General features: G+C 47.9%; 1 protein-coding gene across 1 annotated transcript in view; it reads right to left on the bottom strand.

Moving 5' to 3' along the window:
- Window positions 1-1124: 1124 nt before the first annotated feature.
- Chsy1 (chondroitin sulfate synthase 1) overlaps window positions 1125-26360 on the bottom strand; it is a 44796-nt gene continuing 19560 nt past the window's right edge. Inside the window, exon 3 of the mRNA XM_048368784.1 lies at window positions 1125-4099. Within this exon, the coding sequence (XP_048224741.1) occupies window positions 2507-4099 (1593 nt within the window). The 3' untranslated portion in view covers window positions 1125-2506. The remainder of the gene's footprint in view (window positions 4100-26360) is intronic.

Here is a 26360-nt window from a genome sequence, read left to right on the forward strand (position 1 = left end):
CCAGCCCTTCCAAGGGGCAACTTCACTTGAAAAATGCTTTTGCTGGGTTCTGTAGTTAACTCAAGTCCCTCCATGTTGTGCCTGTGCCTTTGATCTGAGCTATTCTCTGCCGCAGTCACCTTGTTTGCAGGAAGAAAGACTAGATCCAGGGAGAGGTATCTTGGGTGGAAGGCAAACAGCCCCTCAGACAAGCATTGTCTCCTTATCATCTTAAAGCAAACAGCCCAAAACTCCCATCTGTTCTCCTAAGAAAGAGGTAACAATTCCCCAGAGCTCCTCCCAGGACAAAGAGGAGCTAATGGTCCACCAGCCACACCTGTGACCCAGCTGTTTTAACTCCTCAGGCCTTTCTCACACCCTATCCTCAAATCTCCCTATTGAACCTGAGGCCAATGTCTGCACCCCCCCAAAGATGGCGGATGATGTCCCGAAGTGCTGTCTGCCCATGGCTGCCTTGAATCAGCTCCTTTCTCTGCCCTTCGCCACGTCTCTGTCCTATGGGAACAAGTGGTCAGATCTAACTTGTGACTCCTGGATTCTGGACCTGGGGTCCGAACACTTGGTTTCACCCTGACAGAAAACTCCATGAAACTCTCACCTCCAATTAAGCAACCAGAAACCAGAAGAGGTTGGCTCAGGGGGTGGCACACCAGCCATTAACAACAATAACAAGAAAAGCCAAGTGACAGCATGGGGTGCAGAGCTCAAGCTCCAATATCAGCACAGAAAAAACACAAAAACAACTGGCTGGGCACTGGTGGCTCACGCCTGCCATCCTAGCATCTCGGGAGGCTGAGATCTAAGGGTCATGGTTTGAAGCCAGCCAGGCAGGAAAAGTCTGAGAGTCTTATCTATAGTGAACCACCAGGAAACCTGAAGTAGAGCTGTGGCTCTAAGTGGTAGCGCCCGCCTTGAGCAGAGAAGCTGAAGTGCCCAGGCCACGAGTTCAAGCCCCACCGAGTCTCCACCAAGTCTGTCCAGACTCCACACACTTCCTTCCCAAACTGCACCGCACAGTGGTGTTTCTTCCAGATGATCTGAGAACTTCTAAGTTCTGTGCTCTCCGGGTATAATATAATTCTTCAGCTACAACAGAAATAATGAGACAAAATGGGCCCGAAAAGTACAATAGAAAAATATTGTTCACTGGTTTATTTCTCCAAATGAGCAATACACTATTTACAAATAAGCAGATCTCCAACGATTGCATTGAAAATGGCAAGTCTACCAACTGTTTGACATCTAAATGAAAAAAAAAATTTATTAAGGCACATTTGATCTGTGAGTTGAAAACAAACATTCTGGTGTAATGAGACTCATTTCACTTTTGTCCCCAAAACACATGAGCACCAAAATTGTCCAAGAACACTTAATATTTAGTAAAACAGGAATGTAAAAATTAAGAAGGGGTAAGGAAATGTTTTCAAAAGGAAAATCTTTGGAGATCGGTTTACTGCAAATAAGACCTACTAAACCACAACCCTGGTACACATAAATACTAAGAGCTAACAGGAACTCGAGAAATGGCAGAGCTCTACACAATGGATATTAAATAAATTAAAGGTTTCTCTGATACAAAGGATAAAACCAAACAGTAATTAAAAATGAAGTAACCATCTCCACCAAGGTAACACAGACAGGAGGAAGTGAACAAAACCCAGTGGGGTACTTTTGTTTGCTTATTTAGCTTGCATACATTAGAATTATTACAATTCTCCTTTGTCGTTCTAAACATTAACATTGTCTTCACTAAAGAGAAAGGTCAGGAAGAGAAAAAAAAATGCAATTTTTTTTTCTTGAGATTTAAAGGTAGGCCCTAGAGGGACCTCCAGGAATCAGGACAGGAACCTGGCTGTGACTAAGCATTTAGTCCTGGGCCCCCCAGATCCTACTTGACCATGGTGGGCGGGGCCCAGTGTGGTGGGCGGGGCCCAGTGTGGTGGGCGGAGCCCATCTTGGGGAAAATAACCAACTTTGGAAAGCTGTCCTATAGATGATGAGAATAGTTGTTATCCCATTTCCTTATTTTGTAACTGGACCTTGAGATGGCTTACACATAAAGGTAAAAAAAGACAAAAGGTAGAATTTGTGCAAGGTTAACAGTCACAACAGAACATTGACCAGAGTTACAGTGTTTCATTATAATAATACTTTGTAGGAATGTTCAGGCTTTCTGCCAGAGGACTGTAGAGGAGGTCTGAGCAGGAAATGTAAAAAAAAAAAAAAAAACCGAAAAGGAAAACACAAGTTCTGTTTGTTCGGCAGGTTCGCTTCAAGTCGGAATTAAGCACGGTCTGCTACATGACGTTCAGCAAGAAGATGTATTCAAAGGCAAACATTGATCACATTTTTTTTTTTGTTCAAAAAGCTCAATGTTAAAGGAGTTCTCTGTAAGAAAACCACTTGGAAAATATATCCTTGTATGGACTTCGAAAACTGAGCATACAAAACATTTTTGAAAAATAAATTAGATAATTAAAAACGTCCCGTCCAGCAGGGCTGGACGCTAGGCTGTTCTCGAGGAGCCGTTGTTATTGCTGCTTCTGCTGGAGCCCGGGTCATTCTTTTCCAGCCACATCTCCGCCAGCTGCTGTGTGGACCCATAGGTGGAGGCCTTGGATCCCAGGCACATCTTGTACTGCCGGGGGTCCAGGTTGGGGTCGCAGAAGACGGGGTGGTGCACGTGCACCACGCCTACCTCCTGGCTGCGGAACGTCTTCAGGCCTGCCTGGACCACCTTGTTGAAGAGGTCCACGTCCTCCAGCCCCCAGCCCTGGATGGAGATGTCGAAGCCGCCTACTCGGACAAGGTCGCCCTTATAAATACACGTAATGCCAAAGCCATAGTTTCTCCAGAAGCCAGTTTTCTGAGTGAAGGCAAAATGGTTGTCACTGGGAGCTTTGCCGCTATAAACAATCTTTGGATCATACTGGCTAAAGATGATCGGGAAATAGATCTGTTGGCCCAGGACCGTGTTTGCTCGACACCGCTGTAGGAAGTCCGCCGTGAACACGAGGTCCACGTCACAGAAGAAGAGCAAAGACTCATTGTTAAACTGCGAGGAGCCCACTTCCAGGGCCAGAGCTCTGGAGAACTCTCCAGACACGGGCAAAATCTGCATGTCGGCCTTCGGGTACTTGGCGCGGTAATCTCTCATCAGCTCCACTTGCTTGGCCTTGTCGGGGTTCGAGTCGGAATTGAAGAGCAGCACGACGAGCTTCACGTTCTGGTTTGGGATGAGGCAGGTCTTCTCAAAGTTCCCCATGAACCTCACGAACATGTCGAAGCGTCCGGACAGAGGGATGAGGATGTTGATCTTCCTGTCTGCGGGCTCCCTGCGCTCGCTCCGGGCCCCGGGGAGCGGGAAGGGAACGAGCTTCCGCAGGGAGTTGGAGAGGAAGGACAGGGAGCCCGAGTCCTGGTTGATCCTGCCCGCCAGCGCCTGCGCGTCCAGCTCCTCGTGCTCCATGAACTGGATCTTGCTGAAGGTCTGCTGGAGGTAGGCGTGCCTGCGCACGGGCACCGTCATCTTCTTGCCTTTGTGCTTCTTGTACAGGAGCAGCAGGTCCAGGATGTACTCGGCGCCGTACATGGGGCTCACGCGGCGGTAGCCGTACTGGATCTCCTTGAAGTCGATGATGCGCCCCCGGGTCTTGGCGTTGGCATTGATCATCTCCATCACCTGCATGACGATGTCATCCAAGGCCTCCCTCTGGGCCGAGTCCATCCCCCTGCGGGGCGGCTGGCCGTCCACGGCGGAGTACAGGTACTTCCCCGTCAGGAACTCCCACTCCAGGATGTCCTGGCGCTGGCGGGCCTGGAAGCGCATGAAGGATGGCGGGATGCCCAGCTGCAGGTCTTCCTTGCGGGCGTCCGTGTTGCTGTACTTGCTCATGAGCACGATTTCTCGGTGGAGCTGGATGGTGCGGTGGCGCAGCTCGGCAACCTTGCGGCTGAGCACGTAACTGTGCAGCCGGTACTGGTAGGGCGGGTTCTTGTTGGGGTGCAGCGTGATGGCGCGGTGAATCTTACTGTTGTGGAGATCTCTGATGTACCCCTTCTTGTTCTGTTCATAATTCTCGTAAAAGAGCTGCTGCATCTGTGAAGAAAAGGCGACATCCACGTTAGTGCCGCATGAACAAGTGTCCCTCCGCTCCTTGACACGGGCTCGCTCTAAAGACAGCTCCGCAAACACGGCTTGGCAGTGGACTGCAGCTCAGGGGCCCGAGCCCAGGCCCAGCCAGCAGCAGCCCCGCCCGACCAGCGGTGACTAGAAAATGGCTTGAAGAACTGGCCTGCCTCAGCAGGCACACGTGGCCGATCCGTGGCGGAAGCGCGGACCCCTGCAGCTCCCGGCCTCTAGGAACAAGTGCCGTGCCGTGGGATCAAGGACTCCAGGAGGACAGCATGAGAAAGGACTCACAAACTCACATCCAACGAGAGAGAGCGACAGCCACGCCAGGCAAGCGGGGCCTGCGGGGGAGGGAGAGGCCTGCGCGGCCTGCGGATGGGAGCTCCATGGGAGGGCGCCCTCCCCACTCCCCAGGCTTGGCACCCGGGGCTCTCAAAACGCTGCTCCAGCAGGAAGGGCCCTGGATCGACGGGGCTCGTTATTCCCTCCCAACTCTCCTTCCATCCTAAGGCACAGGTTTGGGGGAGCATATGCTTGAAAGTCAGCAGCCAAGACAGGGGACCCCAAGTTAGGAAGTGAGCAGGCATGATCCCTTTGGACACCAGTTCTAGCAGGCCAGTGTCTCAGAGCCCCCGGGAATGCAGAAGAAACTCTGAACAAGAACCAACGAGAGACTCCTTCCCACATCCAAGAACGTAACTGAACGCCGCCACCAAGTTCGGTTTTGAGAACTCTGTGGGCGCAGGTGGAGGTGGGTGCCGTTCCCAGCTGCCCCGCCATCTCTCCTGCCCTGCCTGCCTCAGCCCCGGCTCTCAACACAGCGGCACAGGTGGAAGGTATTCTGACAACAGGAACTGGGCGCCAGCAGCCAAGACGGAGTTATAGAGGCGGAACCCACAAGGACTCTTTCCTTTCTTCCCAACCACCTCGAAAACAAGAATAACTTAGTATAAAAAGAACAGATCATAGCGCCAAGGGGATGGAGGGAGAAGAGGCGCGCGCGAGAGGCCCCCGAGCCCTGAGGAAGTGGGCAGCGAGGAGAGCAGATGAAGCCAAGACTGCTCCGAAGCCCCCGGCTGGGGCCCCTGCGGGCGGGGCTCCCTGCTGCATACGAGGCGACTAGAACAGCTGGGAACACAGAGCAGCGGAACCCCACGTTCCCTCCCCAGAGCCAGGGCCCCCCCCACCCCTCGCAACTGCTGCAGAATGACCCTGGGCGGGCAGCCTCTGGACAGCAGGGCCTCGGGGGGCACAAGCCTGTCTGCAAGTGCTGCACCCGCATTAGCACTGGCCAGCAACCAACGCGAGACTTCAACATCTGCACGGGCAGCAGTTGTTTCTGAAGACAACTGCAAAAATTATCTTTCCATCTCCTCCAGGGTGCTTGCTGAAACACGTAATCAGAAGTTCAGTTTTTCCAGAAATTCAACAGGAACACCTAGAGAGAGGTGAGGGCGGAAGGCTGACTATGGAGGAAGTCAAAACCTGCTGATTTTGTGAGCCCCAAGGCCTTGGGCCCTCACATCCTGAGCCCACCCTGAGCAGGAAGCACAAGAGCCGTTTCTAGACCCGGAGTCCTCAGAGAGACAGACGCAACTCCACATCGCTAAACTCCACGAGTGCCAGCGACCTCATCTCCAGGTCCCAGGCCGCGTTCAGCGTCCCCTAGCCCACGACCACCGGGCAGGGAAGGCAGACGAATGAATGCAAGGACACAGAAAGCCTGGTGGAAGAGAAACGGTGCTGCAGACAGAAGAAAATCTCAGCTACCATACCCACGTGGCCACAGCGCGATGGGAGACGCGCGGCTACCCTGCAGCCACGCAGAAAAGGACGAACAAGAAAACCAGACAGCAGCAAGGAACTGCATGAACACAAAACAGCAAGAATGAGGGGGCTGGGAATATGGCCTAGTGGCAAGAGCGCTTGCCTCCTACACATGAAGCTCTCAGTTCGATTCCCCAGCACCACATATATGGAAAACGGCCAGAAGGGGCGCTGTGGCTCAGGTGGCAGAGTGCTAGCCTTGAGCAAAAAGAAGCCAGGGACAGTGCTCAGGCCCTGAGTCCAAGGCCCAGGACTAGCCAAAAAAAAAAGAATGAGGGAAGGAGGGAGGGAAGAAGGGAGGGAGGGAAGAAGGGAGGGAGGGAAGGAGGGAGGGGGAGGGAGGGAAGAAGGGAGGGAGGGAAGAAGGGAGGGAGGGAAGAAGGGAGGGAGGGAAGGAGGGAAGAAGGGAGGGAGGGAAGGAGGGAAGAAGGGAGGGAGGGAGGGAGGGAAGAAGGGAGGGAGGGAGGGAAGAAGGGAAGAAGGAAGGGAGGGAGGGAGGGAGGGAGGGAGGGAGGGGGGGCATCTGAAGATAAATTTAAACAATTTTCCAAGAAATGGGCAATACAGCATATAAATGGCTCAAGAACAGAAGGAACATCCCAAGTTCTCAGCATGAAGACTTGGAATCCAGAGAACCAAGGGTTAAACATGCCAAAAAGCAGGCCATGCAGAACCCTTGGGAGCTGGACAGCACCGGACACGGCCAGCCCTCCTGGGAGACGGAGGCTCGAGACGCCCTCCGCGTGGGCTGAGCGGGATGAGGGCCCGAGCCCCGCTGCCTGCCCCGCTGAACCAGCACGCAGGGGAGGCGGCGGCACCGTCAGGGGTGCGAGGGCTGAGGATTCTCCTGAATCCCTTCGTTCCCAGGAAGCTATGCAGCGAGCCCCTCTCAAGTGAGGGGCGACTGGGGAAGGAGGGAGGTGAGCAGCAAGGGGCGCAGCCGTGGCCGTGCGGGGAGGCGGGCAGTGCACGGCGGGCCCGTGGGCGAGGAGGCCCCGGGGTACACTGCCTGCCAGCTCACGTCCAGCTTGGTGCCCAGCATGCCAGCGGTGCGCTGCAAAGCCTGGCACACAGCATCCTGGTTGGTGAACGATGTCGGCGTGCGCAGCGCACACACTGAGGAGATACAGCACCACCCTTGACACTGCGACGTCGTTCACTGAAGAAAACCATACCCGTCCAGAGGAACACGTGCCTGTCTTTCTCCTACGACGACTGTCCATTGATTCCCGCCTGTCAACGCCCCACCATGTGGCGGGGCACAGGCTGCAGCAGGAGATCTCGGCTGAGGGTGGGGTGGATGTGCATGGCGTCTGGGCGCTCTGCAATGACTGGTTACCTTTTACAGACGTGCGAGAACATCCTGTTCCCAAACATGCCGAGAAGCCTCACTGGACACGTTTTGGAGGCTGTCTATGGCCATTACATTCACAGGGACTGAAGTGTAGGTCGGCTTTACCTGACACCAATGTGGAGAGAAGTATTTACTAACAGGCTTATGAAAACCTTTAAGCAGACTGAGAATTTTAAACAGGAGTACAGTTGCTTCTGGCTAGACTCCTGAGGTTTAATTGAAAGAAGGGTTGTGTTATACTTGCTTTTTTTGTTTATTCTGAGGCTAGGATTCGAACTCTGTATCTGATGATTTCGCTCACTGGCTGGCATTCTACTGCCCGAGCCACACCTCCAACCCCAGATTCACTTCTTTTTAATGAATAAGAAATCTTGAGATCTGAGGCCCGTGGTTTAAAGCCAGCCCAGGCAGGCAAATCTGAGACTCTTATCTCCAATTAGCTAGCAAAAAGCTTAATAAGCAGGAGCACGAGGCCCTGAGTGAGTTCAAGCCTCAGTACTGGCACACAAGAAATCTATCACATGACAGAAGAAAGTGGGCTAGGCTGAAGGAGGAGCGCTGGAGAAAGTGAGCTTAGAAACAAGGCCAAGTCTATGCTAGAGCTGGCAGGTGGCTCCCGCGTTGTCACAAAGGATTTGTTTGTACATGTTCAGATGGGCTTCAAGGGCACCTTCGGTCAGTGAGCACATTTTAACCACCCCCCCTCAGTTTTGTAGAAAACCTTATGAATGGCTTTGGCGGAGAAATAGAGAACTATTTTCTTTTGATCCCAAGAATGGTGAGATGGAAAAGAAGAGTGGGATACCAAGTACGCCTTTCAAATTTCAAGAAAATTTTGTTCTGAAGGACATACCCATTACAAGTCAAAATGAAGACTAAGAATTATAGGCTGGGTGTATGGATGGTTCAATCCCAGCTACTTGGGAGGCTGAGATCAGGAGGATGGCAAAAAGAATGAGCAAGACAACTTCATCTCAACCAATGGCGGGACCTGGTTGCACTGCCTGCCATTCTGGCTACTTAGGGAGACACAGACAGAAGGGTCACGGTACAACATGGTCTGGGCAAAAGGGCTGGGGAGATGGCACTGGTGGTAGAATGTCTGCCTAGCAAGTACGAGGCCCTGAGCTCAAACCCTGCCACTGACACACTCACACACACCCCACACACCGAGTCAGTGCTCCTGAAGTCAAGTTAGAAATGCAGTCCAGACATCACCCGTGCTTTCCACACACAGAGTCAATGAAACTAAAATCAAGTTAGAAACACAGTCCAGACATCACCGGTGCTTTCCACGTTCATCGCTTGCATGGTATGCCTTCTCAATAGTCAGGCATCCAAGGATAAGCGAAAGGTAGGTAAGCCCAAATGGCCGCAGAGAAACTAGAAACAAGGGAAGGTGCAAACAAACAAAAACAATGACTTGAGAATGCTGCAGGGAACCCAAAGATTAAATGAGCAACCTTGTATGCCTACAGGAACTTTTGAGATGAAAGTAGGGTTTGTTAATAGTAGGCCAAGACCACCAGTGTACACTGGGCCATCCCTGGCGCTCGGGACAGATTGTTATTCTACATGTCCCTATGGGGTCTCCTAATTAGTTTTAATAGGCTTTGCGAATTTTCTTCCAATTAAATTCAAGGAATAGGCACTTTGTATTTTAAAAGATTCCATTCATAAAACTAAATTTAGACTGGGGTGGGGGGAGAGTGCACACACTGTATGAATGAGCCCTGAATGATTAGCTTCCAACTCTGAAATCTAAACACCTGTCAGAGCAGCCTGGCCCCTTTCAGAGCAATTGCTAAATGAGCTTGGCAGAGTCCAGCAAACTCTGCTGGTAGGGATTCCAGGCTTCTGCATAATGCAGCAAAGCTAAGTGAGCTGACACAGAGACTCAAGTACATTCTGTGGCTTGAGTAATAACATTAGCAGTGACAAGGACAGCCAGGTAGCTCCATCTCAACTCTAGTCTCGGATTCACAAGTGCCTGACTTTACAAATGTCCCATCTCAGGCAGTCACGAGAACCTCCGGATATCTTTTCTCTTAAAACCAAGAAGCAAGCCCAGCATCCTTCCAAAGAGAACTAGCTCCTTCCTGGTGGGTGACGGTGGTGTCATTTGCTTACTGAACCTGTGCCCAGGTGGGGAGAACGCAAAGGCGAGGGATTGAGAGCTGCAAGCACAGATACAGGAGGGAGCAGCCGGCTACCGCCTTCCTGCTGGTGGTTCGGAGGGGCCTTCTCCTGACTCACAAGTCCCCGTCCCCGAGTCCCGTCCTTGCTGGCCTCCACTTCCACACCCCATTCCAGCCACTACGGGCTGCATCCCAACACAGCACTTCTATGATTAGGTGCGATCACAACTGAGCCCAAGAGGGAGCTAAAACAAAAGCAAAACTAAAACAAACTCACAGAGGCAGGCGGGGTGAGGGCCAAAGGGGCAAAGGGGGCAGGCAGGATACAAAGTAAACACAGGCCTGCTGTGGTCAGATCTAAGGAAGCTACAACTCTGGCCCTTTAGCGAAAAGTCTCCTAACTTTAAGGGTTAGTCAACAGTTCAAGTTAGTAAAAGGACGAGGAAAGGAGAAAAGAGAAGGATGGGGAAAGAGAAAAAGGAACTATAAGCCAAAATAACCCTGCAGTCAAATATGGCCTACAAGCTCATTTCCTTCCAGGCCTTCTGTTTGCGTATGTGCCTGATTCACTGTAGAAGTGACTTTAAGTTACAGTACTTACCAGGTGGTGTTCTATCCAACATCCGAAGCCTAAAGACAGAAATGGTGCTGTGGCTCAAGCCGTAGAGTGCTAGCCTTGCGCAAAAGCTTGGGAAATGAAGTGTCTTAAGAAGCAACATTTCGGGGCTGGGGATATAGCCTAGTGGCAAGAGTGCCTGCCTCGGTATACCCGAGGCCCTAGGTTCGATTCCCCAGCACCACATATACAGAAAACGGCCAGAAGCGGCGCTGTGGCTCAAGTGGCAGAGTGCTAGCCTTGAGCGGGAAGAAGCCAGGGACAGTGCTCAGGCCCTGAGTCCAAGGCCCAGGACTGGCCAAAAAAAAAAAAAAAAAAAGAAGCAACATTTCATAAGCCTATATTCCAACCATGTGATTCCTTACATATACCCTGTACAAGCTACAGGGTATATGATTGCTATTTTCCTTGAAATATTCCTAAATTATTATTAGAAAGGTTATATTGGAAAGAGGGGTTATAGTTAGATAAGTCAGGGGAAGAGTACATTTCTTTTTGGACACTGTCTCCCAGTTGTTCCTATCCGCCCCCACCCACAAATTGTAGAGTTCATTTTCCACACAGTGCCCAGTGAGGACCACAGGTGCATTTGCTCACCCTTTGTCCCTCCATTCTGTACCCCTCCTTACCCTCCCAAAAGACAGATAAAGGCACAAGACAAAAAGAAAACAGCAACAAAGGAAAAAGCAAAAACAAAAAACCTCCTTTCCATTTCCTGGAGTTCACTTTGATAAATATTATTTTGTATGATCAAATGCATATAGGCATTGGGCCTTTGTGCTCCTCTCCTAAGAATATCCTCCTTTGATCTCACTGTGTGTGAATACCTGCAGACCTGTATCATTTATTATGTCCCTGTGTATTTTAGATCTAGCTTCCACATAAGAGGGAAAGCATGCACCATTTGTCTCTCTAAACTTGGCTTACCTCACTTAACATGATTTGTGCTAAGTCCATCCATTTCCCTGCAAATGACATAATAGAATTCTTTCTAATGGCTGTGTAAAATTCCATTGTCTCTTCAAAGATTATATTTTATTATCTTTAATTGTACAAAGGGGTTACCAGTCAACATGTCAGTGTATGAGTACAATGCACTGACTACTGTTTTTGGACAAATCCCAGTCCCCTGGGGGCGGGCTGAGGGGAGGTCTCAAGCACAGGCACACGCCCTTGTAGGGACAGTGGGCCATGGCCCCTTTCCCACGCCCTGCTCCCAGGCTACTGCAGGGTCAAAAATCCATGGACTGAAACCTATGCAACTGTGAGCTGAGACAAACCTTTTCTCTTATTATGTTGATCATTTCGGGCATTTTATTACAGCAATGAAGAGCTAACACACACATATGCTATTAAATACTGACAGGGAGAAACCAGTCAAGGTGCATATGTATACTTGTGACTCACTTGATGGGCTAGGGGTAAGAGAGACCCTGTGCCCATGCAGGATCCGGTGGGCTTCAACACTCAACTTCCACTCACTGGCAGAGAGCAGAAAAGCTCAGGAGAGGTAAAAGGAAAACCCAGCTCCATTAGAATAATAACTACGGTTATTGCTTTGGGGTCTAATTAACATCAAAATCATAGAAAAGCCACACAAGTTAATATCACTAAGTGGTACTCTACACGAGGATTCATGTCAAAGGAAGTGAACTACAGAACAACTAGTAACACAGGCCACCAAGCCAAATTTACATGTGCATGCCTTGCTTTTCCTTTCTTCCCAAAGGGCAGTCACACCCCAGAGGTGAGGCTGGGGAAGAGAGCTGCGGCAGCCCTGCACTGGCAGGCTCTGCAGCGTGTTTGCTTTTCATTCTGCTCCTATCACTTGTAAGTATACAACCATGCCAAGACATTTGCGTCACAAATTTAGCTTTCCTTTTTTCCCAAAAATGGTAGAGGAAAATTTTCTCTCAAATTAGTGATAAACATGACTGCAGGCCCATAAACTATGTTCCATTTTTTAGATTAGTTTAAAGCTTTGATAGCTAATAATAAGGCATTTGATACCTGCAATACAGGCTTTGTCACAAATACATTCCCAAATTCAGTATTATGGCAGGGTAAAGCTAAGAGCCACGTAGCAGTCATTTAAAGGGAGATATCCTACAAGGAACTTTCCATCTGGGCTGACTGCTAGTCTACACTGCAGATTTTGAGACAATTCCTAAGTTGTTATATCTATTATTACAGTCACAGTAAATTTCCAGAACAGAAAAATTTAGGTCAAGTATCTAAGGATACCCCCAATTATGGCATTTATATAATGTTAGATTATAATACAGCAAACAAACCCAAAACTACAAATAGAATACACTGATGACCAGTTTCTAACAAGGATCATTGCCAACAAAAATGTTGGTTGCTAAGTTTATTCTAAAATAAGGAACTTTTTAACCTAAAAGAGCCAATTAACTTGCATTGCACAATTGTACATCTTCAACATTTGATCTTGACACACTAGCATGAGTTCCAAAGGTGACGGTCAGATGACTCACACCTGCAACAAGGAACACACGAGAGGAAAGGCTGCATGGGATTCACCAAGAGGTGCAGACTGTGGCCCGAGGCCAGGGTCTGCCCTCCTTCCCCTGTGGCGCCTGGCCTCCTGCCCAGTGGGCATGACCAGATGCCAAAGCCCCCCTCCCCCAGCGGACGGGAGTGGAAATGACGTATTTCCTGCTGCCTCTGCCTCCCAGGCTGCAGCCCAGCACAGGAACCAGGAGCCCTCTCCACGAGGGCACCCTCAGGGGACAGCAGAGAAATAAAACAGGAGAACCCGGATCCTCCAATGATAGACAGAGACTCCCGCCCTCCTGGAAAAATGCAGCAGCCCGACTGCTACTGGATGGAGAAATTAACCTCTTATCCCCACTGCATTTGTCTGGTGTCTGTGGTGGTGGTTTATCTTCTTAACTCCTGCAGCTTCTGAGCTTGCCACTATGTTGTTCATCCTAGGACCCCATGGACTCGCTGTGATTTAAACAGCACTTCATGACACTTGCCATTTTGGGTGTTACTTTCTGAACAGCACCTAACATAGTCTGCCTGTAATCAGATGGCAAAGATGGTGAATGGTATGTGTATTTCACCACAATTACAAAGCCACGTTACGCAGGTCACGGTGGCCCACACCTGTAATCTCAGCACTGGGTGGCTGAGGAAGGAGGATCACAAGTTCGAGGCCACCTTGGGCAACAGAGCAAAAAAACTCTATCTCAAAAACCAAAAATGGGATTCGGCCTTGCTGTCGTTACTCCAGTCAAAAGGGCCACTGGCCACAGGGTGGCCGCAGGCAGCCCACAGCATCGTCCCATTCAGTATCAGTTCCCTTCGACCCCAAACCTCGCTCAGCGGACTAACAGGAAAGCCAGCAATGGAGAGACAGAGAGTGGAGTGCAAGGGCCACCGTATCTGCAGGTGGCCACATGAATGCGTGGCTCTCTTTACAGAGGAGTGGGGGGAGGCGGGGGGGGGGAATGGGACTTGTGGGGATACCCAGGGGAATTTGACTAAGTGAGAGGCATGTCATTTATATCAAAAGGACGGAAGAAGAGGATGGGGAAATGAGAGAATAGCACCTTGGGGGTCTTTATATATGTTTCTAGACAATAAACATTTTTTTTCTACCTGACTTTATGACAGAGGTGTCGAAGAAAAAAGATAGGGAAATAATGGCACCTTCTAGATGGATATATTAGAGAGAGAGAGACAGAGAGAGAGAGAGAGACCTAGACATAGTGATTCATGTAATCCTAGATACATAGGAAGCAAAGATTGGGACGATTGTGGTTCAAGGACAGCTGAGGCAGAAAACTCTTGAGCTTTCACTTCAACAAAAAGCTACAAGTTGTCGCACACACTTGCCATCCTAGCTATGTGGGAAGCATAAACAGGAGAATCATGGTACAGTACAGCCTAGACAAAAAGTGAGACACTCCCCCTCCCCACCCCCGAAAAATAATGAAAGCAAAAAGCTAGGGCTAGGGAGATAGCTCAAGGTCCTGAGTTCAAACTCCAGTGCTAATACATACAGATACACACACATTCATAATACATACATGCACGCATATATACAGGTTACACACATTATTTAAAAGGTAACGAAGTTAAAATAGTATATAAGTTCTCTAAAAAATTAAATAATTTGGCCCGAGTTAAAGGAAAAACCTGAGAATAACAAGAGGAGAAGCAGCAGACACACGTGGAGTTCTGTCTGGGGTTGCTTTGGCTGTGTGCATAAAAGGCAGTTTCAAGAAACTAAAAACAGACCCAGCACTCCCTGAAATAGAACTCTCAAAGACCGCGAAGAGCCCAGCGCACTCCTCTCAACTCGCTTCTAACCAGCAGTACAGCTGCATCAGCAGCTGGCTGTGAGTCACAAAGCCCTCCTGCCGTCCCCAGAAGATAGGAAAAGCCACCTCTCTCCCATGAGTCTCTTCTCCAGCATCTTGTGATGCCCGCCATACTCCAGGCATGGTGGTATGGTGAAGTGGTATTCCAATGGCGCAGAATAAATATTCTGAAAATCCTAAATCTAGCATGGATAAGACAAAGGATCACCACTCGTAGTCATTTCGGGAGTCAGTCTACTTGTCCAGTCACCTTCTAATTTCATTTTTGTGAGTACTGAGAGGGAGACAGAAAGTAAGGGAGGGGGAGGAAGAGAAGGAGAAAGAGGGAAAGGGGGAGAGGGAGAGAGGGAAAGGCCTCTACATGAAAATGCTTGGTCTAAATGAGATGGGAGGGCAGATGGTAAGCATGCTGGCACCTGCTGCTTCTTGCAGGCCGTGAACCTCAGCGAGTCTCTGACGGGGACACCTTGGAGAGGCGAGGGGCACAGGACAAGCTCTAGGGAGCACGATGGAAAAGGTTCCTGCCAGAGCTGGGTCAGGTCCCACGCTCTGGAAGTGCAGCTCAGCCGTCTGTCTCCCCCGTACCTCCTACCTCCTTCCCCTGCAGACCCACAAGGCGCGTGGCTGCGCATGGCCACACCCTCCTCATTTCTCATCTGGCCGCTGCAGCAGAAATCTCGCCCCACTCAGCCCTGGCCTCCTCTGAACCTGGCAAGCAGGTCTTGATCCGAACTCTGGCCGTGGAGATGAGGACTGCCCTTCGCCTGCCATCCTCCTACAGGGTATCTAAGAGAGCGCAGGAGGCCCTTGCACATCTTCCCAAGAAGGAGCCACAGAGGGGCAGCCCCGGACCTGGAGACGCTCTAGCTGACCAACATCAGTGTAACAGACTTAGACAAAAGCCATGCATGGATGCTAAACCTAGACGGTGGTGAGAGGAGAAATGAGTGAGATTAGGGTTAATGTCTCTCTAAAACATTAATTAATCACAAAGGCAAAGTGAAAAACCATCACCTGACAGTGGAAAAAGGGACAAGTGGTAGGAGTCAGGGACCACCGAAGTCACGTGCTCCCCCTGAGATCACATGCTCCCCATGGAGATCAAGTGCTCTCTAAGATGCGCCTAGTGTGGGAAAACATGAGATTCCAGGAGCATGGCAGAATCACTCACTATGCTTGCGTTTCTTTTCTTTTTCAAATGTCTTTAAGCAGTTGTCCGAAGGGTTTTGTTTTTTGTTGGTTTGTTTTTTGCCAGTCCTGGGCCTTGGACTCAGGGCCTGAGCACTGTCCCTGGCTTCTTTTTGCTCAAGGCTAGCACTCTGCCACTTGAGCCACAGCGCCGCTTCTGGCCATTTTCTATATATGTGGTGTTTGGGAATCGAACCCAGGGCTTCATGTATGCAAGGCAAGCACTCTTGCCACTAGGCCATATCCCCAGTCCCCCAAAGGGGTTTCTATTTAACATGTCAACTTATGAATACAATACATCTTGACCAATGTCACCCACCTATGCTTTTTAACAAAGGTCACAGAAAGCAAATAAAAAGGAGACTTTCAGGACACTTACAAGGCACACAGCGAAGTACTGTGTAGCATCCAGGACTGCCCCTTAGTCTTCTTCTATGAAGGGTACTATTGGGGTAACTAGTGAAGCATGACTAAGGCTGGTAGACTGGACAACAGTACCATATCACAGTTCATTTTCAACTCTGAGAACATGCTGAGTTTATGTGAAAGAATGTCTTTTTGTTCTTATGAATAATACTGAAGTACGTAAGGGCAAAAGCAAACATTACATGTGTCACCTAGTCTCACATGGTTCAGGAGAAAACAATACCCAGAGAGAGGCCTTTGTGAGATGGCCTGTGCAGAGTCCTCTGCACAGGGAGTTTAGGGGGGATATTTTCTGTTGAGTTTCTTATGAAACTTTTTAAAAAAAATTACAAAGGAAATAGTTGCTAAAAATGACCATCTGGAGGTTGCAAACACTCCTAATTTGGAAAAAGTCACGGTAATTAACTTTTTGGTATATTGCATATACCACAAACAATCATGAAATTATGTTTATCTATTCAAGAATTATTCAGCAGTACAATGTAAGAAGCGCTTGATCTGTAATCCATTTTATTAAGCCTCAAGTTTCAGTATTTTTGTCTTTTGTCTTCCCTTTTTCTTTTTAAACACAATCAACATGGTAATGTCTCATTATATGCTTTGAGGTTTCTTGGACAAAACCCTGCTACTATTTCTGTACCTAATTCAGCCTCCCTGCTTGCTATGCAGTGGGCATGACATCAATTTATTATAACCACTAATTCACAGTGCCTCCCAGTCACTAAGTGACCAGCATACATACCAATGACTCAGGAAAACTCAGTATATACTACCAACACCAGCTGCCCTTCAGTTGTTTAAGAAAACCCTGCTCTCTATTTCCTCTTCAATATAAACACACGAGTTCCCAATCTACATGGATTGTGCACGGTTTCCTGCAGACTGGAGCAAGTATACAGCTCTATCAGATGTATGTGTATGCATACACACAGAGTGGTAGTGGGTCTTAAACTTGGGGCCTGGGAGCTGTCCCTTTGTTTTTACTCTCAAGGCTAGTGTGCTATACTTGAGCCACAGTTCTACTTCCAGCCTTCTGGTGGTCAGTTAGAGATAAGAGTCTCATAGACTTTACTGTCCAGGCTGGCTTCAAACCACAACCATCAGATCTCAGCCTCCTAAGTAGCTCAGATTACAGGCATACCCACCGGCAGTGCCTAGCTCATGTTATTGCTAAGGAAACCAAAGGGTTCTGTTCACCTACCCCACAAACAAGATGGCAGGCTGCAGGCCTAGGGCATGAAAAACAGGAGTTTAGAACATATTCTTCCACCAGAAAGCAACAACAACTAGCTCAAGGAACGATAGAGGTATATCAGAAAGACAGAAGCCAGCAGGAAAGCGCTGCCACTGGACAGATGTGGAGTGATTTAAACAGCAGATTAGAATCTACTGAACAAAACAGCAACCTTCATAGTCACTCAAAATTCATCCAGAGTCCACACTCACACAACATACATGAATACACCAATGGGAATAGGGACATGCCTTTACTGTCAATTAGAAAGTAATGACTGGATTAACAAATCACTGCTTGGCAAACACTATGGAACTATTCAGCCAAGAAACATCAATGGGTCCTAAAACCAGTGGATGTGAGCTTGATGAAGAAAAGGATATTTATAGCCTCAGAGAGGCACGCCACAAGGGAGCGCATTAATTATAAATTATAAAAAAGAGATAACTTCACAGTGGCGAGATCTGGCAGATACCACCCCTAAGGGAACAATGCAAAGCAGACAGGCATAAGACGGGCATCTCACTGGTGTTTCTGTGCACATGCATAATGCTGATCTACTCATGAGAAAGTAAGCAAATCCAAACTGTGATGTTCCTGTCAGCTCAACTCTGCCCAGGCCATAAAAATCAAGCCTGAGCCCCTGCTTCAGAGTGAAAGTGACTCAAAGTGTAACACTTTGAGCATGAAAAATTCCATTCATCTTAATAACATGCACAGGTTTATTTCTAAGAAAATAATAAATGCATCTACTTGTATGCCAAGAGACTTTTTTTCTACCTTAAAGAAAATGAATTAAGTAAAAACTTTCATCATTGATGCTTAAAGAAACTAGAAATTATCATACAAATTCCTGTTACATTAGGGAAAAATATGCTAAACAAAGTAACAAATACAAGGCCAGTTGCTATGCAACAGTACTGCATGTTTGCATGAAGTCAACAAAGGAGGAAGAAAGGCAGTGGAAATGAAGCTTTCTATACTTTCTGTTTCAGTTCCAGAGTAGATCACAATCAAATCAGAAACTGCTCCCCCAGGGAGGTTGCACAATGGCACTCTAGTTTGCCTATCGGGGGAGGGGGCTGAGGCTATAACATATCACGGTTAAAAACAGGTTACAGGGCTGTGACTCATTTGCATAAGAGACACCTTAAACAGTAAATTTAACACTGAAAGTATAAAAATGCCTAAAACTCTGAAATTAATATCCTCTAAGACTAGTGAGTACTGTTAAAAAAACACTTTTCTCAAAGTCCTTGGTGTGTGCTGATTAATACCTTCAGTTCTCCTCCCACCTCCTACTATCTTGGTACAACTTTCTGATGGTTGTTGTCAGATGGTTCATGCCTGCCTTAAAGCTACTCAGGATGCTGAGATCTGAGAGTCACAATTCAAAGCCAAGCAGGGCAGGCAAATTCTCTTATCTCCAATTAACCAGCAAAAGGCTAGAAATGGAGATGTGATTCAGCCATGAGTGAATCAAAGGCCAGGGAGAGCTCAATGTCCCTAGTTCAAGCCCAGGGAGAGCTCAATGTCCTTAGTTCAAGCCCTAATAAGGGGGTGGGAGGGGAGGCAACCCACACAGGAAAGAAAAATAAAATTCAAAACCAAGATCTAGGGCTGGGGATATAGCCTAGTGGCAAGAGTGCCTGCCTCGGATACACGAGGCCTTAGGTTCGATTCCCCAGCACCACATATACAGAAAACGGCCAGAAACGGCGCTGTGGCTCAAGTGGCAGAGTGCTAGCCTTGAGCGGGAAGAAGCCAGGGACAGTGCTCAGGCCCTGAGTCCAAGGCCCAGGACTGGCCAAAAAAAAAAAAAAAAACAAAAAAAACAAAACCAAGATCTATTTTAACCTTGGTACAAACTTGACTGAGCTTGCTGGTACCTTTTACTGGTCAGGTTTTTGAAACATGTTAAAAAGGCATATGATAGCCATCATTTTTCACAACAATGCAAAACTGTGCAGTAGAATAATAAATGCACATTCCCATGTGAAAGAAACCAATTTGAAAGAAACTATGTGTTTTTCTGACTGAGTCACATGAAGTTAAGTGTATGTACATGCATATGTGTATATGCTTCAGTCAGTGAGGATTAAACACAAATGGAGCTTTGAAAGCTCTTCCTAACAACCTCTGTCACTTTCTCTGACGCACACACAACTCTGCCACAAATTATCACCATCACACAGTAGGCATTTAATAATTCCTTATGAACCTGGTGTGAGTATGCCTCACATCTGCAATCCTAGCTATTCAGGAGACTGAGATTTAAGGGTCATGGTTCAAAGCCCGTGCAGAAAAGTCCATGAGACTCCCTCTCCAAAATAACCACAGGCAGGCAAGCAAGCCAAAACAGCAAGTGTGAGGATATGCGTTCAAACCCTGAGGCCAGCAATAACAACAACAACAACAGTGAGCAAGTGAGTGGACAACTCACAGGCTTCTTTTTGAAACCCTCTCTGACTTGTTATAATCATCTGGAATGTGATCATCCGCTGTAGGCTGTTCAGACTTGACTTAGGAACTTCTGCCATTACCATTAGTGTTAAGCGTTATGTATTAATATTCTACATGCCTAAGGCACATGAACCAGCATAAACTGAGCAGAAAAGAATATTAAATCAACCTCAAGATCAAATTCAACAATGTTTCCATATCCTCATTAGAGTCAGGCAGAAACTTGTTCAAGCTTAATATTAAGACACAAAAGTAGAAGGAGCCATTGACCCAAATAATAGACAGAAACAAAGTCTCCAATAAAAGCACCTGGGTATAGCTAGATGTAAATAGGACATTAAAATGCTCTGCTAGAATGAAAATGGGGTGCTAACTCCTACACATTGACACAGCACACAGGAGGCAGTCTGGTGACTGCTTTCCCAGCTGAGCTTTAGCCTTCCACACAATCCACTCTGCATTCCTGACTATTTACTCAGTTGGTTTAAAAATGCATGCCTATCATACCTGTAGTCCTAGCTACTCAGGAGGCTAAAAATCTGAGGATTGCTGTTTGAGGCCACAGTAGGCTGGCAAGTCCATGAGATTCTTTTCTCTAATTAAGCAGCAAAATACTGGAAGTGGAAGTGTGGCTCAAATGGTAGAGTGCCAGCCTTAAGTGAAAAAGCCAGATAAGAGAACACTCCTTGAGTCCAAGGTCTAGTACCAGCGCACGTGTAGGCACAGGTACACACAATTAATTAACAAAACCTTAATAGCTGCTCTAAAAGGGTGACATTGACCCAAGATACATTGTTTTCATAAATTGCTTTGTTGAGTGGCAACTCTTTTGTACAACTACTTAAAGATAATAATTTAAAAAAATTTTTTAAACCCATGTTTTAAAATAGCAAAAACAACTCCACGAGAAGGACACAGGAGGATTCTATTGTTGACGTTACATTTAAAGTTCTAGGTGAATTTCCTTTGGTGTACCCTACGTGGTTACTGTATATGATTTTGGTACACTGGATATTGTATATATGTCTACCTGATCTAGGGAAAGGAAAGAAAAACGAGGGTGTAAGATATCACAAGAAATGTACTCACTGCCTTATTATGTAACTGTACCCCTTTTGCACAACACCTTGTCAACAAAATTTAATAAAATAAAAATTTTTTAAAAAACTAGCACTCTACTACTTTGAGCCACAGTGCCACTTCAAAAATAAAATAAAATAGCACTTTGTCCCCTTCAAAAAAAAAAACAAAAACGCATGCCTACACAAAAACATGCATGTGAGTGAATGTTTACAGGAGCTTTACTTGTAACTGCCTAAAACTGCAAGCAACCAAGCTATCCTTCAACAGGTGAACAGATAAAATACCATATGTGCCTACTGTGGAATATTAAGCAATTATGAAAAGGAAATGAAATCTCAAGACATAAAAAGGCATAGATGAATCCAAAGGCATAATCAAAAGAGAAAAGAAACTCTACAAAAGCTGGTTATTTCCCTGGATTCTAATTGTCACTTTGAGAAAGGCAAAACTAGGGACAGAGAAAAAATTCAGTGGTTGCTAGGGCCTTAGTAGGGGGTGGGGGAGGGCCCTGAGCAGGCCACTCGAGGTGACTTGTAGGGTGGGGACATGGTTTGTAGGAAGGCACTTAGGGAAACTGTGCATGTGTCAGAGCCCACCGAACTTCAAAGCACCTGCTGAACCTTACTGTACACAAATTGAAACATCATTATGGAGTTCAGGAATCCCAGCACAGATGCAGACTGTGAGAAAACCACCCAACGGTATCTGCGGGGATGGCGGCTGTGGGGAGGGGGATTCCGAGGGTTTGACCCTCAGCACTGGGGGGTGGGAATGACCTAAGTGGCTTTGGAGACAAGCAGAGACCACAGACTAAAGGAAGGACACAGCAGTGCAGTCGACCTGTGAGGCTGCTTCCCTCGATACATGGAAACAATGTGGAAAACACGGAGCATGCATGCTGACATGGAAGAACCGCATAGATGGATGTCGGATGATGCAAGCCAGCCAGGCTTCTTGCCCATCGGCTGGGAAGCTGGCAGCTACACAAAGGAAGAAGGCTGGAATGATCCATGTAGTAAAGATTAGCAATGGAAACAACAGTAGCAACTCGTGTTCACCTTGCTAGAGATAAGGAACATAGAGAAACTTTTCCAGGTGTGTGTGTATCTGCGGGGTTGGCACCCATGTGTGCCTTGGCTCTCTCCTTGCAGCTTGGAGCCGGTGGCTCCCAGGAGCGGGAAGCACAGAGAGCACTGGGAGAATACTGAGGGGTTAACGCTGGCTCTGTGCGCAGGCGCCTTAGCCTGCACGGAATTGCTGAGCCAGGGAAAGCGTTTGCTGTAATGGTGCCATTACAATTTTCCACAGTCATAACATGGCACATTATGAGCCTGCTCAAATGATAAGCTCTTTATGAGGGTTAGAAGACTGCAGCCTCCTTGCACAAAGGCCTTTCTGTCTTAGCGTTCCTAGAAGTCAATGAGCTACAAATCCCATCCTGCAGGACACCCGGTCTTCTGTTGCTGTGCCCTGTCTCCCGGGGCATGGAGTGGCCCACGGGCCACAGGGGCAGCCACAGCAATCCTTCTGTGCTCACACAGATCGCCGCTGCATTCCAACTGCTTTTTATTATGAAATGAACTTAGATTTGCAGGGGACAGCAGAGAAGGCCCCACCCACGCCACCCAGCCTCCTTCACTATTAACTCCAACAGCAGCACCCACAGCAAAGCCAAGGCACTGACACTGACACTCAGCCCCGGTTCACACTTGAGTTTGCACGCATGTCTCTTCCCACTTCAGGGCCCCACACTGCACTGAGCCCGCATGTCTCCCCATAGAAAGCGGCAGGCAGAAAGTCCATGTAGACAGTCCATGCGGCTCTGGTTGCCAGGGTTGTGCACTGGAGTGAGGTGACCATCTCACCCATCAGTCACCCCGGGGCAGAGGGGCCTGAGAGCTCGCCATGCTACTCTGCTGCTAAGGCAGGTGCTCCCGTTCCCGCCCTACTCAGCAGAGAGGGTGGGGATGGCACCCAGTTAACCTACAGGAGGAGACATTAAGTGTGGCTCTGCCTCCAGGAAGGAAGATTACCAGTCTGTGCTGCTTACAAAATCTCCTATAGTTAATACCTTGTAACTACATTTAAAAATATGGAGTTTGGGGCTGGGGATACGGCCTAGTGGCAAGAGAGCTTGCCTCGTATACATGAGGCCCTGGGTTCAATTCCCCAGCACCACATATACAGAAAACGGCCAGAAGTGGCGCTGTGGCTCAAGTGGCAGAGTGCTAGCCTTGAGCAAAAGGAAGCCAGGGACAGTGCTCAGGCCCTGAGTTCAAGGCCCAGGACTGGCCAAAAAAAAAAAAAATATATATATATATATATATATATATGGAGTTCCATCAATAAACCTCAAGTTATGTTCAGTTCATGGAGAGCTTCAAAAGCAGAGTGAAGAAAAAGATACAATCAGACTACACAGACAGACCTTGAAGTTTCAAAGTGGCAGTCCAGTCTCTAGCCACATTTCTGTCCATCATTGAGCTCATTTAGCTTCTCATGTTGCTACAGTAACTGTTGACCTCCATCTTCATTTTTATTTGGTTACACAACTCACTATCCTTAACGTGGCTTCGAGAGGAAGAGTAGGAAAACACACACACACACACGCACGCACGCACGCACACACACACACACACACACACACACACACACCCGCAACTTACATATCCTGGTACAGTGCTTCATAACCATAATCCCAGCTATTCAGGAAGTAGAGGTAGGATTACAGCCCACATCTGGCTCAACATATTACCAGAAAATAAACTAAAGCAGGAAGGCCTTAGAGGTGTGGCTCAAAAGGAGCACCTGCTTAACAAGTGACATGTTTTAAGTTCAAACCCCAGTACCACCACCAAAAAGAAAAGAAAAAAAAAACAAAAACAAACCCAAAGCCCACCAAACGTATGATTATAGAAGCATGCGTGTGCCAAGTATGACTTTCCTCCAACCTAATTACAAGTGGCTTACTAGAAGACCAAAGCCTAATTCCTTTTCTGCTTCCCAGGTCAGGGGTTAGATGGGAAGCTGTTAATAAAGGAAACTATAAGTTCTCTATGTCTCAAGACAGAGTTTGGACTGCCCAGGCTGAGGTGGTTCTCATAGCTCAGTGGGCACACAGGAAGTAGACCATAGACTCCTGGGCCAATCTGGGCCTGGAAGCCAGATGCCTGCTCTTTAACAAGTGCTTCTGCCTTTGAGAAACTACAAGTGGGTGTAAGGCACTATCTTTGGGTGTCTCTATTACCCGGAATACACTCACATCTGCTCATGAGAAAAAGCCTCTGTCACTCATGTTTGGGAAGTGCAGACTTAGAACACACTTGAAAGCCTTCTGCAACTTCAGCCCACTTCCCTATCCCAGGAATTCTCCTTTGCCAGTTACTGAAAGCATCCGGCTCATTCTTGTCTCACCCCTCACTGGCCACTTTTCAACACCAACTTATCTTAGCTCAATAGAGATGATTAAATATTTGAGCTAACACCTGTACTTTAACAGCTCTGTTCTGGCATCTCTGGGCCTCTTAAAAATGGAAAAGGATACCTTGGTGATTTTGCGTGGAAGAGTCTAGAAATTCAGCTACTTTTGGAGTGGTCTGGGGTGACCCAGATCATTGAAGCTCTCTGGATTGTCCCCCTACCTCACCCGGCCCCAGTCGCAGTCCCACCGCCCCTCCTTGCTTTCCTGTGTGGCTGGCAGTCTTCTGCTGTGGTTATCAGTGAACTATGAATAGGGCAGTGTTGGTGTAGACAGTCCATGTGTATGCTGATAAGTTCTTAGAATTCAAGAGTGACTTGATCTCATTTCCTCTGGATGACCCGTACTGCACTTGGCATCCTGCCGCACATGTGGAAGGCTGGAAGAGCGCTTTCACCAGCGCACCAGGAAATGCCACTGGGCTGAATCTTTTTTTTTTTTTTTATTAAATTTTGTTGACAAGGTGTTGTGCAAAGGGGGTACAGTTACATAATAAGGCAGTGAATACATTTCTTGCAATATCTTACACCCTCATTTTTCTTTCCCTTCCCTAGATCAGGTAGGCATATATACAGTATCTAGTGTACCAAAAGCATATGCAGTAACCACATAGGGTACGCCACAGGACACTGGGCTGAATCTTAAGGCAGAAGAAGTGATGTGCCAATCCCATCTGGTAACGCCACAGGCAGAAGAAAGTGATGTGCCAATCCCATCTGGTAACGCCATGAGCCCTTTCCTGCCGGTGACACGACACTGGTGACAGCTGCCTCGGGGTGACCTCCAGTAAGCAAGGTGACTGGCACAGTGGAGACCCCCTTTCCAGCCTGCCCCCCGCATACACACACGCACACACTCCTCCCCTATGGGGACGTGCGTCAAGTTCTACACAGCTGTAGAGGTTTTATTTGGGCAGCAAGTTACAGGCCCAGAACAATGAATAACTTGCATTTTCATTAAACCTTCTTCTGTAGTTTAAAACCAAGAAGTGGGATTCCAGGGCCACCGTGTAAGCAGCCATGGAGAGGAACTCTCAATCATCCACCACCTGCATCTCCACAGAGTGCTCAGGGAACAGGCCAAAATGGCCATCTCTCCTGCACCTGCCCCAAACTGCCTCACGCTTCTCAACCACTCTGACCTGCAGAAGCCATGGCAAGGCGCGTGCCATCACATCCTGAAGGAAGCCAGCTTGCTGCTTGAGAGCTCACAGCTGGTGCGGGATGAAGCTAAGTGAAGCTGGGGTTCAAGTCCAGGCCTGTTTGGGACCACTGTCCTCATCTCCCTTTGCTCCCCTCCCCCAACATCGACGACACCGGAGCCACCTGTCCATCAGTCTGTCATCCACTCACACGGGGCCACTCACCTGCTCCTGCCTGTCCCTCCACACCCCAGGCCAGCTCCCCCTTTTAAACAGAATATAAGATGACAGTCAGGGCAGGTTAATTTTCAAAAGCAAAACTTACTTTGTGCAGCTGAGACCCACGATGACACCAGTGAAAACTGTAGCATACCTATCCGGGTGACTCACATGTGTGATCCTAGCCACACCGGAGGCTGAGATCTGAGGACTGGGGTTTGAAGCCAGCCCATACAGGAAAGGATGTGACATTCTAATTTCGAATTAACCAGCCAAAAGACAGACATGGAGGTGGTTCAAATGGTAGAGTGCCAGCCAGCCTTGAGTGAAAAAGCTGGATGAGAATTAAAAAATTCCGAGTTGAAGTACCAGGACTGGCACAAAAAAAAAAAAAGGAAAAGAGTGAAAAGTAAAACCTCCTCAAACTTCAGTCCTTCACAAAGTAAAGAGACCACAGAAGAGCTGTGAGAGGCAATCCTTTCAGGACTCTGGATAAGATCTGCAGTGATCTAGAAAGCACTTGAGCAAGAAAAAGAACAAAATGACAGCAACATGAACCTTGGCCTTGGTGTCTTTTACCCTATTTGCTTGCAGATCTGCCCCAGCCTTGGAAAGAAAGCAACAACAGTGAAAAGGTGCAGCCTGGAGGCTGCTCAAGGAGCCGGGTAGATGCTGCAGAGCTCCGTTCTCAGAGGACTGTTGCGAA

This window comes from Perognathus longimembris, chromosome 20 (genome assembly GCF_023159225.1).
Source record: "Perognathus longimembris pacificus isolate PPM17 chromosome 20, ASM2315922v1, whole genome shotgun sequence".
NCBI lineage: Eukaryota > Metazoa > Chordata > Mammalia > Rodentia > Heteromyidae > Perognathus > Perognathus longimembris.